At 32.8% G+C, this 15,000-nt stretch overlaps 1 protein-coding gene across 3 annotated transcripts in view; it reads right to left on the bottom strand.

Moving 5' to 3' along the window:
- LOC133583658 (complement decay-accelerating factor) overlaps nucleotides 1-15,000 on the bottom strand; it is a 36,437-nt gene that overhangs the window by 17,163 nt on the left and 4,274 nt on the right. For all 3 annotated transcript variants that reach the window (XM_061937662.1, XM_061937659.1, XM_061937660.1), the window contains exons 4-11: nucleotides 12,582-12,767; nucleotides 12,411-12,510; nucleotides 11,958-12,028; nucleotides 6,440-6,622; nucleotides 4,592-4,681; nucleotides 1,878-1,916; nucleotides 1,762-1,803; nucleotides 1,637-1,688 (exon numbers count right to left, since the gene is read on the bottom strand). In XM_061937662.1, the coding sequence (XP_061793646.1) occupies nucleotides 1,637-1,688; nucleotides 1,762-1,803; nucleotides 1,878-1,916; nucleotides 4,592-4,681; nucleotides 6,440-6,622; nucleotides 11,958-12,028; nucleotides 12,411-12,510; nucleotides 12,582-12,767 (763 nt within the window). The remainder of the gene's footprint in view (nucleotides 1-1,636; nucleotides 1,689-1,761; nucleotides 1,804-1,877; nucleotides 1,917-4,591; nucleotides 4,682-6,439; nucleotides 6,623-11,957; nucleotides 12,029-12,410; nucleotides 12,511-12,581; nucleotides 12,768-15,000) is intronic.

Raw genomic sequence — 15,000 nt, 5'->3', positions numbered from 1 at the left:
TATTAGCTATATTAGCTATCAAAATGACTTTAAAGTCTTATATAAGTGTTATAATGAAGGCAACACATGATAAATATATATTAGCCTACTATCAAAATGACTTTAAAAGTCTTATATAAGTGTTATAATGAAGTGTCTATATTAGCTTACTATCAAAATGACTTTAAAAGTCTCATATAAGTGTTATAATGAAGGCAACACATGATGTAAGTGTCTATATTAGCTATATTAGCCTACTATCAAAATGACTTTAAAAGTCTTATGTAAGTGTTCTAATGAAGGCAACACATTAGCTGTATTAGCCTACTATCAAAATTACTTTACAATTCTTATGTAAGTGTTATAATAAGGACAACATATGATGTAAGTGTCTATAAGTGTTTATAAGTGATATAAGTGTTATAAGAAGACAACACATGATGTAAGTGTCTATATTAGTTATATTAGCCTACTATCAAAATGACTGTGTCGCAGGCTGACACAAATCTTCGTTGACAGAAATGTTGAAATGTTATATTTATTCTACACATTTTTACAACATTGGAAAACATTAGTAAAACTTCTCAGAGGGTGAGATAACTCCTGGAAATGACTGTCTTAGAATGACCAAAGGTATAGATGTGTGTGTCCAAGTTAAAGGAAACGGCAGACTGTCTTCTTCTAATGGATTCATTACAATCTTTGCAAGCTGAGTAACGTTTGCTGTGGTCTGGAACAACATGGCGCACAAACAACTATCAGAAATGCAGCCAATATTACATACAGATAATGTGTCATGAGACATGCAAATATTAGATACACAGAGGACATAAGTAAAGGAAATTATCCATCCATCCATTTTCTACCGCTTGTCCCTTTTGGGGTTAAAGGAAATTAAATGAGCTTAAATGTACCTACAAACCTACAAATAACATATTAGCATGGATTGCACTGACCAAATATGTCTGATTAGCACTCCACACAAGTCTATAACATCAACAAAGTTCACCTTTGTGCATTCACGCACAGCATAAAAGGTTTGGTGGACAAAATGAGACAAAGCAGGAGTGGCATAAAACATGTAAACAAACTACGGTAAGTTCAAGGACTGCCGAAATTAGTAGGACACAACGGCGCTTGCCAAATATTCTCATCAGTGAAGCAGTGGGCTTTTCTTACAATTAGGAAGGTTTGTGTCAATTTTAATTTGCACTTTAATTCTATTGACAGTTTAGTTAATACAATTATGTTATTATTGTATGTGTTTTAAAAAGCTGGTTTCAACTAAATCATGCAATAGTTAGTTTTTTAGTGCATGTAAGTGTGTGTGTGTGTGTGTGTGTGTATGTGTGGGGTGGGGGGCGTTGTGTTAAGGGTTGGACCGGGGCACAGAATTTGGTGCTACGCCCCTGGTCAACACTATCACCCCCTGTTGGACACCTTTAAAACGACTTGACTCTCTGACGTCACTTATTGCCCCGCTGCTCGGGTGTATCCATGGAAACTGACATCCATTGTCTCTAACCAAACAAAAACGTGTCATAAAACAGTCCAAAGACGAAAATGGCGCAAAATTGATACCACATGGTTCAGTACAAGCTTAAAATGTTTTGTGTGCGGCAAAAAAAACAACATAAGTCAAAATATGACAACTCACCCTTTCTTCTTGAGAAGAAACCTATGCAGACATATTGCTACGATGCAGCCGCCTGCATGGAAGGAAAAGTTGATTTAAACGTCTTTTCATTCAACATTCAACATGCGGTAGAGCAGGATGGTCACCTAGTGAGATGCAAATGACGCTGACCACAACAGGAAGATAATCTGCAGGAGGGACATACTGTGTGATAAATATGCAAAATATGAACAATTATCCAACAGTCATGTGATCAACTCACCAGTGTCCTTAGTGGCGTTTGCAGCAATATCGCTTTTTTCTGCAAACATAACAAAAGAAAGAAAGAAAAACATTATTTTTTTATATTTATTGCAGGATAGGATAAGATAGACGTTATTCATCCCACAATTATTTGGTTGGATACAAAAAGTCCACAAAAAATGAGATGAAAACAAGAGGGAAACATTAACGAACACAAAAGATATAAAAGACATTAAAGCACAGAGCTTTAAAGTAAACAGCTGCCAATTCAGAGGCCAATTCAGAGGTACCATTTCTACATACAGCTACAAAAGCTAAACCAAAAAAAGAGCAATAAATATTACGTATTGCACACATACGATTGGACCTTGCATAGACAAACAACAAAACAAAACAAAGATGTAAAAACATGATAATGTATAATAGTAACAATAATATCAATAAACACATGATATTATTAACAAAAATAGTATGTCTTTAATTCTAAATAATTTTGTATTTCTTCTATTTTTTTTATAGCTTTTTTTTTTTTTACCATTATATTCACGCCACGGCCACTTGTAACTATAATAATTTAGTTGAAATAGAGCTTAGACATTTAGATATTGGGTTTCCTAATGTAAAAGCACTTTGAGTCACTATGTAAAAAAAATAAAAATAATAATAATAATAACAATAATATCAATTAATACATAATATTGTTAATAAAAATAATATGTATTTAATTGTAAATAATTTTGTATTTCTTCTATTTTTTATGGCTTTTTTTTAACCTTTATTTTCACGCCACAGCCACTTATAACTATAATAATTTAGTTGAAATAGAGCTTAAAAATGTAGATATTGGTTTTCCTAATGTAAAAGCGCTTTGAGTCACTATGTAAAAAAAAAAAATAATAACAATAACATCAATTAATACATAATATTCTTAACAAAAATATGTATTTAATTCTAAATAATATTTTATTTCTTCTATTTTTTTATAGCTTTTTTTTTACCATTATTAACACGCCACGGCCACTTATAACTATAATAATTTAGTTGAAATAGAGCTTGAAAATTTAGATATTGGGTTTCCTAATGTAAAAGCGCTTTGAGTCACTATGTAAAAAAAACAAAAAAAAAGAATAACAACAATAATATCAATTATTCCATAATATTGTTAACAATAATAATATGTATTTCATTCTAAATCATTTTGTATTTCTTCTATTTTTTATAGCTTTTTTTTTCACCAATATTTTCACGCCATGGCCACTTGTAACTATAATATCCATCCATCCATCCATTTTCTACCGCTTATTCCCTTTGGGGTCGCGGGGGGCGCTGGAGCCTATCTCAGCTACAATCGGGCGGAAGGCGCTTACACCCTGGACAAGTCGCCACCTCATCGCAGGGCGTAACTATAATAATTTAGTTGAAATAGAGCTTAGAAATTTAGATATTGGGTTTCCTAATGTAAAACCGCTTTGAGTCACTATGTCATAAAAAAGAATAATAATAATAACAATAATATACATTAATACAAAATATTACTAACAAAAAAATGTCTTGAATTATAAATTATTTTGTATTTCTTAAATTTTGTTTATAGTTTTTTTTTTTACAATTATTTTCACGCCACGGCCACTTATAACTGTGATAATTTAGTTGAAATAGAGCTTAAAAATTTTGATATTGGGTTTCCTAATGTAAAAGCGCTTTGAGTCACTATGTAAAAAAATAATAATAATGATAATAATAATAATAACAATAATATAAATTAATACAAAATATTACTAACAAAAAAAGTCTTGAATTATAAATTATTTTGTATTTCTTTAATTTTTTTTATAGTTTTTTTTTTTTTTTACATAATTATTTTCACTCTAACCAAAAAAATATGTCTTGAATTATAAATTATTTTGTATTTCTTCAATTTTGTTTGTATATATATATATATATATATATATATATATTTTTTTTTTTTACAATTATTTTCACGCCACGGCCACTTATAACTGTAATAATTTAGTTGAAATAGAGCTTAAAAATGTTGATATTGGGTTTCCTTATGTAAAGCGCTTTGAGTCACTATGTAAAATAAAAAAAAGAATAATAACAATAATATCAATTAATACGTAATATGAACACAAATAATATGTCTTTAATTCTAAATAATTTTGTATTTCTTCTATTTTTTATAGCTTTTTTTTTTTTACCATTATTTTCACGCCACGGCCACTTGCAACTATAATAATTTAGTTGAAATTGAGCTTAGAAATTTAGATATTGGGTTTCCTAATGTAAAAGCGCTTTGAGTCACTATGTAAAAAAAAAAAGAAGAAGAAGAAGAATATCAATTAATACATATTATTAACAAAAAAAATATGTCTTGAATTATAAATTGTTTTTGTATTTCTTCAATTTTGTTTATAGTTTTTTTTTTACAATTATTTTCACTCCACGACCACATAACTATAATAATTTTGTTTAAATGTAGCTTAAAAATTTAGATAAGGGGTTTCCTAATATAAAAGCTCTTTGAGTCACTAGAGAAAAAGCGCTATATAAATATAATACACTAGTTACACTGTAGTTATTTAGAAGACAAGTCAGGTATGTTTTTATTTACTTGTTTACTATCAAACAGGCTTCTGTGTTAAAACCTCTAAAGGAGGCGTGTGTGTGTGTGTGTGTGTGTGTGTGTGTGTGTGTGTGTGTGTGTGTGTGTGTGTGTGTGTGTGTGTGTACCTTGTGATGTGTTGGTGGCTGCTGCTGTGGTGATAGTTTTATCTCTGAGAGCAGGTGTTGTGGCCGAAGGACTCGTTGAGGTGGACGCCTCTGCAAAAACGTGGGAGAACAATCTTTGACAGCAGCGAAGGCGCATGTTGGAGCGTGTTCTCTCGAAAGTCTGTTTCCTTTGTGTCTACAGTAGATCAGAGGTCGACGGGGCGTTGGTACCCCCAAGGCAGGGAAATTCAACATATGTAATATGTGTAATATAAAAAGAGAAGATACTTAACGTTCCAACTGGAAGACTTTATTATTTTTTGAAAATATTAGCTCATTTGGAATTTGAGGCCTGCAACATGTTTCAAAAAAGCTGGCACAAGTGGCAAAAAAGACTGAGAAATTTGAGGATTGCTCATCAAACACTGATTTGGAACATCCCACAGGTGAACAAGCTAATTGGGAACAGGTGGGTGCCATGATTGGGTATAAAAGCAGCTTCCATTCACAAACAAGGATGGGGCGAGGGTCACCACTTTGTCAACAAATGCCTGAGCAAATTGTTTAAGAACAACATTTCTCAACCAGCTATTGCAAGGAATTTAGGGATTTCACCATTTACAGTCCGTAATATCATCAAAAGGTTCAGAGAATCTGGAGAAATCACTGCGCGTAAGCAGCAATGCTGAAAACCAACATTGAATGCCCGTGACCTTGGATCCCTCAGGCGGTATTGCATCAAAAAGTTACATCAGTGTGTAAAGGATATCACCACATGGGCTCAGGAACACTTCATAAAACCACTGTCAGTAACTACAATTGGTCAAAAGTTAAAACTTTACAATGAAGCGAAAGCCATTTATCAACACCCAGAAAAGCAGCTTCCATGAAATGCTCAGTCATTCACAAACAAGGATGGGGCGAGGGTCACCACTTTGTGAACAAATGCCTGAGGAAATTGTCCAACAGTTTAAGAACAACATTTCTCAACCAGCTATTTCAAGGAATTTAGGGATTTCACCATCTACGGTCCGTAATGTCATCAAAAGGTTCCGAGAATCTGGAGAAATCACAGCAAGGCCGAAAACCAACATTGAATGCCTGTGACCTTCGATCCCACAGGCGGTACTGCATCAAAAAGCGACATGAGTGTGTAAATGATATCACTTCAGAAAACCATGGTCGCTACATCTGTAAGTGCAAGTTAAAACTCTACTATGCAAAGCCAAAGCCATTTATCAACAACACCCAGAAACGCTGCCGGCTTCGCTGGGCCCGAGCTCATCTAAGATGGACTGATGCAAAGTGGGAAAAGTGTTCTGTGGTCTGACGAGTCCACATTTCAAATTTTTTTGGGAAATTGTGGACGTTGTGTCCTCTGGACCAGAGAGGAAAAGAACCATCCGGACTGTTCTTGGCGTAAAGTGTAAAAGGCAGCATGTGTGATGGTAACTTACACATCTGTGAATGCGCCATTAATGCTGAAAGGTACATACAGGTTTTGGAGCAACATATGTTTCCATCCAAGCAACGTTACCATGGACGCCCCTGCTTATTTCGGCGAGACATTGCCAAGCCACGTGGCTTCATAGTAAAACAGTGCGGGTATTAGACTGCCGTGCCTGTAGTCCAGACCATGAAAATGGTTCGCCTAAAAGAACCGTTCAAAAGACTTGATTCGTTTTCAAACGTCCCAGCAAAGGCTTTGTTGAATCCCTCCAGGTAAAAAGTCCTCTCTAAGTTCTACGTGTGTATAAGTATCCATCAGAGTGTACACCAAGTAGAACTTAGAAGAGTTTTTGGTCCAGACCAGTGTGAAGGTACATCAAATGGTGACAAACGGACATCACCTGATCAGGCCGGGCTTACCTTTGCATTGAGGAGGCGGAGCTTGGTATTTGCCGCCCTTGCCGCACACGAGGCTGCGCTCCCCAGTGAGCGTGTAGCCGCCATCACACTCAAACTGCAGGGTCTCGCCGTACTTTGGCAGGTCCTGAGAGTCCCACAAGACTTTGCCGTTGGTCATCTCTGCAGGCTTTGGGCAGGTAATAGCTGAGAGGAGGCAATCCAACATCACACTTTCAAATAAAATCATCTCAGGGTTGTTGTTTTTTTTATATATAGCAAGAGTCCTACTCATTTTGAGCAGGGATGGAAAGATCAAAAGTCCTCTTTTTTTGTTTTTTTTTAACATATTTCAGCCGAATATTTTCTCTTTGTCTCTCTATGTTAGAAGTTATCACACAACTCTTATGCTTAAAGGCCGTTGCTATAGTTATTATCAATTGTGCTGAAGTTGTACTTTTCTATCTGTGCAACGGGACAACTTGCAATCCAAGATTGCGAGTCGTCTCGTATCAGTGTTTGTGTCCAGACCCGACCTGCTGACTGCCAAGTGCAAACATCGAGTACCTTGACGCAGACAAAGCAGAGACAGGGCGATATCACGAGTGTCAGCACATCTCCATTTCTTAATAATCATATATTGTGTGTAACTGGGGCTGCTGAAATTACCCCCCTTCCTTCAGAAGCAGCCTCAGTGATGTAACCAGGGACCTCCCGAATAAATAGTGGAGCACGTGGGCTGTGCCTTAGGGCATAGGTTGGAATTGTAAGTGAGTGTACAGCCCAATACGTCTCTCCTCATTGAGCAAAATTGAACTCTATCTCTGCCTAATTCCTTGCTTCTTGGCTGTTTAATAGATGTCATCAGTGTTTGAACCTGACACTCTATTGTTGTGTTGGTTTGCAATAATCCTGTTGATTTTGGACGATAATGCAGGCCAGTGTGGCCAAAAAATTGAGTCAGGAAAGGTTCGTATGCAAGAAATGTATGAGTAAAAATCAAATGTATAGTGAATTGTGATTGTTTTTTGGCATTGCAATAACACTATTGATTTTAAAGAATATTCGACATGTCACTCTACCAAAATCACAAGTTATTTATTTCAGCTAAAGCAGGAAACAATGATTTTAGGTGACATCTTGAGAGGATGGTGGTGGTGAGTTAATATTGATGTGATTTTTTTATTTTATTTTTGTCATTGCAACAACACTATTAATTTTAAAGAATATTCTACATGTCACTCTACCAAAATCACAAGTTATTTATTTCAGCTAAAGCAGGAAATAAGGATTTTAGGTGACATCTGAGAGGATGGTGGTGGTGAGTTATTGATGTGATTTTTATTTTTTTATTTTTGTCATTGCAACATCACTACTGATTTTAAAGAATAATTGGTATGTCACTCTGCAAACATCACAAGTTATTTATTTCAGCTAAAGCAGGAAACAATGATTTTGGATGACGTCTGAGAGGATGGTGGTGGTGAGGTGAGTTGATGTGATTTTAAAAGATATTTGACTGACATTCTGCAAACATCACTGATTATTTATTCATTCATTTATTTATTTATATATTTATTTATGGACTAATGCAAGAAGCACCGATTTTGGGTGACGTCTGAGAGAATGGTGGTGGTGAGTTACAATTGATGTGATTTTAAAGGATATTTGACTGACATTCTGCAAACATCACAGATTATTTATTTATTTATTTTTAGGTGACATCTGAGAGGATGGTGGTAGTGAGTTAATATTGATGTCATTTTTGTCATTGCAACAACACTATTGATTTTAAAGAATATTCGACGTGTCACTCTACCAAAATCACAAGTTACTTATTTCAGCTAAAGCAGGAAACAATGATTTTAGGTGACGTCTGAGAGGATGGTGGTGGTGAGTTAATATTGATGTGATTTTTTATTTTTTTTTGTCATTGCAACATCACTATTGATTTTAAAGAATAATTGGCATGTCACTCTGCAAACATCACAAGTTATTTATTTCAGCTAAAGCAGGAAACAATGATTTTGGATGACGTCTGAGAGGATGGTGGTGATGAGTTATATTGATGTGATTTTAAAAGATATTTGACTGACATTCTGCAAACATCACAGGTTACAAATGTATTTATTTATTCATGGTCTAATGCAAGAAGCACCGATTTTGGGTGACATCTGAGAGGATGGTGGTGGTGAGTTAATATTGATGTGATTTTTATTTTTTAATTTTTGTCATTGCAACATCACTACTGATTTTAAAGAATAATTGGTATGTCACTCTGCAAACATCACAAGTTATTTATTTCAGCTAAAGCAGGAAACAATGATTTTGGATGATGTCTGAGAGAATGGTGGTGGTGAGGTGAGTTGATGTGATTTTAAAAGATATTTGACTGACATTCTGCAAACATCACTGATTATTTATTCATTCATTTATTTATTTATTTATTTATGGACTAATGCAAGAAGCACCGATTTTGGGTGACGTCTGAGAGAATGGTGGTGGTGAGTTACAATTGATGTGATTTTAAAGGATATTTGACTGACATTCTGCAAACATCACAGATATATTTATTTATTTTTAGGTGACATCTGAGAGGATGGTGGTAGTGAGTTAATATTGATGTCATTTTTTCATTTTTGTCATTGCAACAACACTATTGATTTTCAAGAATATTCGACGTGTCACTTTACCAAAATCACAAGTTACTTATTTCAGCTAAAGCAGGAAACAATGATTTTAGGTGACGTCTGAGAGGATGGTGGTGGTGAGTTAATATTGATGTGATTATTTTTTTTTTTTTTGTCATTGCAACATCACTATTGATTTTAAAGAATAATTGGCATGTCACTCTGCAAACATCACAAGTTATTTATTTCAGCTAAAGCAGGAAACAATGATTTTGGATGACGTCTGAGAGGATGGTGGTGATGAGTTATATTGATGTGATTTTAAAAGATATTTGACTGACATTCTGCAAACATCACAGGTTACAAATTTATTTATTTATTCATGGTCTAATGCAAGAAGCACCGATTTTGGGTGACATCTGAGAGAATGGTGGTGGTGAGTTACTATTGATGTGATTTTAAAGGATATTTCACTGACATTCTGCAAACATCACGGATTATTTATTTATTCATTTATTTTTAGGTGACATCTGAGAGGATGGTGGTAGTGAGTTAATATTGATGTAATTTTTTACTTTTATTTTTGTCATTGCAACAACACTATTGATTTTAAAGAATATTCGACATGTCACTCTACCAAAATCACAAGTTATTTATTTCAGCTAAAGCAGGAAACAATGATATTAGGTGACATCTGAGAGGATGGTGGTGGTGAGTTAATATTGATGTGATTTTTATTTTTTTATTTTTGTCATTGCAACATCACTATTGATTTTAAAGAATAATTGGCATGTCACTCTGCCAACATCACAAGTTATTTATTTAAGCTAAAGCAGGAAACAATGATTTTGGATGACGTCTGAGAGGATGGTGGTGGTGAGTCACATTGATGTGATTTTAAAAGATATTTGACTGACATTCTGCAAACATCACTGATTAGTTATTTATTTATTTATTTATTCATGGACTAATGCCAGAAGCACCGATTTTGGGTGACGTCTGAGAGGATGGTGGTGGTAAGTTACTATTGATGTGATTTTAAAGGATATTTGACTGACATTCTGCAAACATCACAGATTATTTATTTATTTATTTATTTTTAGGTGATATCTGAGAGGATGGTGGTAGTGAGTTAATATTGATGTAATTTTTTACTTTTATTTTTGTCATTGCAACAACACTATTGATTTTAAAGAATATTCGACATGTCACTCTACCAAAATCACAAGTTATTTATTTCAGCTAAAGCAGGAAACAATAATATTAGGTGACATCTGAGAGGATGGTGGTGGTGAGTTACATTGATGTGATTTTAAAAGATATTTGACTGACATTCTGCAAACATCACTGATTATTTATTTATTTATTCATGGACTTATGCCAGAAGCACCGATTTTGGGTAATGTCTGAGAGGATGGTGGTGGTAAGTTACTATTGATGTGATTTTAAAGGATATTTGACTGACATTCTGCAAACATCACAGATTATTTATTTATTTATTTATTTTTAGGTGACATCTGAGAGGATGGTGGTAGTGAGTTAATATTGATGTAATGTTTTACTTTTATTTTTGTCATTGCAACAACACTATTGATTTTAAAGAATATTCGACATGTCACTCTACCAAAATCACAAGTTATTTATTTCAGCTAAAGCAGGAAACAATAATATTAGGTGACATCTGAGAGGATGGTGGTGGTGAGTTACATTGATGTGATTTTAAAAGATATTTGACTGACATTCTGCAAACATCACTGATTATTTATTTATTTATATATTGATGGACTAATGCAAGAAGCACCGATTTTGGGTGACGTCTGAGAGGATGGTGGTGGTGAGTTACATTAATGTGATTTTAAAAGATATTCGACGTGTCACTCTACCAAAATCACAAGTTACTTATTTCAGCTAAAGCAGGAAACAATGATTTTGGATGGCGTCTGAGAGGATGGTGGTGGTGAGTTGATTGATGTGATTTTAAAAGATATTTGACTGACATTCTGCAAACATCACTGTTTATTTATATATTTGTTTATTTATCGACTAATGCAAGAAGCACCGATTTTGGGTGACGTCTGAGAGGATTGTGGCGGTAACTTACTATTGTTTGGATTTATTTTTTGTTGTTTCTGGCATAGCAATAACAAAACTGATTTTAAATGATATTTGACATTTCACTTTGCAAACATCTCTAATTATTTATTTTAGCTAAAGTAAGAAACAATGATTTTGAGTGACGTCTGAGAGGATGTGAAGTGAATTATATTTATATAGCGCTTTTCTCTAGTGAAACCCAATATCTAAGTTACATTTTTAAACCAGTCTGGGTGGCACTGGGAGCAGGTGGGTGAATTGTCTTGCCCAAGGACACAACGGCAGTGACTAGGATGGCGGAAGCGGGGATCGAACCTGGAACCCTCAAGTTGCTAGCACGGCCACTCTACCACTTGAGCTATATAGGATGGTGGCGGTTAGCTAATATTGATTTTTTTTTTGGCGTAGCAATAACAATATTGATTTTAAAGGATATTTCACATGTCAAAAATCACTATTATTTTAACTAAAGCAAGAAAAAAAGATGTTTGGTGACGTCTGAGAGGATGGTGGCGGTAAGTTAATATTGATGTGATTTTTTTTTTTGTCATAACTAACAATACTGATTTTAACGTACATTTGACATGTCTCTCTGCAAACATCACTAATTATTTATTTCAGCTAAAGTAAGAATAATTCTGAGAGACATCTGAGAGGATGGTGGCGGCAAGTTACTATTGATTTTGATTTTAAAGAACATTTGTCACGCTGCAAACATCACTAATTATTTTAGCGAAAGCAAGAAACAATGATTTTGAGTGACGTCTGAGAAGATGGTGACGGTAAGTTATTGATTGGAAGTAGAAGTATTTACTTACTTAGACAGCTGGCTGTTCCCTTCCAGCCTGCAGCGATGCACTCCTTGTAGCTGGATCCTCTGATGCGGTAACTGTGGAAACAGAAGAAAGGTTTCTACCATGTCTGTTTACGTTATATTCTACCACTTTTATTTATGTTTTATTCTACTACTTGTGTTTACATGATATTCTACCATTTGTATTTATATAATATTCTACCACTTGTATTTATGTTACATTCTACTACTTGTGTTTACATGATTTTGAGTTACAGCATGGGACAAAAGATGCTTTTGAATGATTGCTGCAGTATTCTGCTTTGAGAAACATTGGAGGAACATTCCAGAGGTTTGAGATGTTGCAATGTTGAAGGAGGACAGCTGGAGCATGAACAAGATGAATTGTGTGCAGTGCATGGAATTATAACAAGTATTAACGTCAAAAATATCGTATTTATTTCATTTCTCCACTCACCCTTCGTCACACGTGACCTTGATGACGTCGCCGAGGAGCGTGCCGGCGCTGATGTTGAAGGTCATGTTGGGTTGAGGCGTGGGAGGCCCGCAGTCCTTCTCTGAGGGCGGACAGACAAGTGTGACTTGACGTCATGGCAACAGTTACCGTAGTGAAGGAGAGGAGCGTCACTTTTGCAAGTGAGAGTCAGCTGCGTCCAGTTGCCGTCGTGGCAGGTGATGGAGCCGGAGCCGCTCTCCAGCACATAGCCGGTGCCGCACTCCATGATGGCGCTGGAACCTTCCTGGAAGGAGTTGACCAGAACTGACTCGAGACTCAGGACTTTGTGATTTCCTTGGAACGGTCTGGGACAGTTGGCTGCAGGACAAACACAATAGCATTATTCTTCATTTTTATTATTTTTATAGTCATTATAACAATGTTTTATTTTTGTTTTCTTGTTTTTTTTTTTTATGTTTTTGATGTTGTAATTCCTATTAATATTGACACTGTTGTTTACATCATTCTTTTTTGTTTGATTCCTTGGATTTTTTGTCTCATGTTTGTGTCTTCTCAATTGCTCTGTTGATTGCTATTCAAAATGTTGCTGGTCTGGGATTGGTTTGAAATTGTATTATTCTGTATTATTGTATTATTATGTATTATACTTCTGTATTATTATTGTATTATTCTGTATTATTGTATTATTCTGTATTATTATTGTATTATTGTGTATTATTATTGTATTATTATGTATTATAATTCTGTATTATTATTGTATTCTGTATTATTATTGTATTATTCTGTATTATTATTGTATTATTATGTATTATAATTCTGTATTATTGTATTATTCTGTATTATTTTTGTATTATTCTGTATTATTGTATTATTCTGTATTATTATTGTATTATTCTGTATTATTGTGTTATTATTGTATTACATGTTATCATTGTAGGATGTGTTATTATTGTATTATGTATTATTATTGTATTATTCTGTATTGTTATTGTATTATGATTTATTATTGTATTATGTGTTATTGTATTATATATTAGTATTGTATTCTGTATTATTATTGTATTATTATACATTATTATTGTATTATCTTGTATAATTATTGTGTTATTATATATTATTGTATTATTATAGTATTAGTATAGTATTATGTGTTGTGTTATTCTGTATTATCAACGTATTATTGTATTATTCTGTATTATTATTGTATTATGTGTTATTATTGTTTTATTATGTGTCATTATTGTATTATGTATTATTATTATATTATTCTGTATTATTATTATGTATTATTATGTATTATTATTGTGTTATTATCGTATTATTATGTGTTATTGTATTATGTATTGTTATTGTATTATGCTGTATTATTATTGTATTATACTGTATTATTGTATTATTCTGTATTATCATTGTATTATTCTGTATTATTGTGTTAGTCTGTATTATTATTGTATTATGCTGTATTATTATTGTATTATTCTGTATTATTGTATTATTCTGTATTATTGTGTTAGTCTGTATTATTATTGTATTAATCTGTGTTATTATTGTATTATTGTTGTGTTATTATGTGTTATTGTATTATGTATTGTTATTGTATTATGCTGTATTATTATTGTATTATTCTGTACTATTATTGTATTATTCTGTATTGTTGTATTAGTCTGTATTATTATTGTATTAATCTGTGTTATTATTGTATTATTCTGTATTATTACTGTATTCTTGTGTATTATTCAATTATTCTGTATTATTATTGTATTATTATGTATTATTGTATGATTGTGTATTAGTATGTATTAATGTATTATTATGTATTATGTATTATTATTGTATGATTGTGTAAAATGTATTATGCATTATTATTGTATTATTGTGTATTATTATGTATTGTTATTGTATTATTATGTATTATTATTGTAATATTCTGCATTATTGTGTATTATTAGTATGTATTGTTATTGTATTACTATGTATTATTGTAATATTCTGTATTATAGTGTATTATTAGTATGTGTTATTTTGTTGGATGTATTAATAATAATAATAAATAGAGGAGAGAGAAAAAGACTACATTTCATATGGAGACTGACACCAGGAAAGTAAAAAAAAAACAGCTTTTGTTTAAAAACAGTCAAGATAATAAATTTAAAAAGTGCAGTCCAGAGTTTGTTTTCCTAGAAAATAAGTTTCTCAAAATTCCACCCACACACATTTAGTACACTTCAATATGTTTGTTGTTGTTGTTGTTGTGGTATACATGTTTTATAAAGGACTTAACGATGAATAACAAAAATGTTTACATTTTTTGTCATTTCCTTCATTTTTGTTTTAAATTAATTTGTTTAATTAAAATAATATTTTGATGATTGAATCTCCTTAAAAATGTAAAATAGCGCATTACTTAAAAAAAAAAAAAAAAAAGTGATTTAACAATAAATTCTTAAAAACTCAAAAACATTTTAATTAATTTAAACAATGAAATACATTTTAAAGAGAATTTAACGATTATAATAATTGATGAATTGAAAGTTGAAAAACTTATTGGGGTGTTACCATTTAGTGGTCAATTGTACGGAATATGTACTGT

Source organism: Nerophis lumbriciformis, linkage group LG03 (genome assembly GCF_033978685.3).
Source record: "Nerophis lumbriciformis linkage group LG03, RoL_Nlum_v2.1, whole genome shotgun sequence".
NCBI lineage: Eukaryota > Metazoa > Chordata > Actinopteri > Syngnathiformes > Syngnathidae > Nerophis > Nerophis lumbriciformis.
The sequence above is the reverse complement of the archived record's forward strand: the minus strand, read 5'-3'. Positions and strand labels throughout refer to the sequence as shown.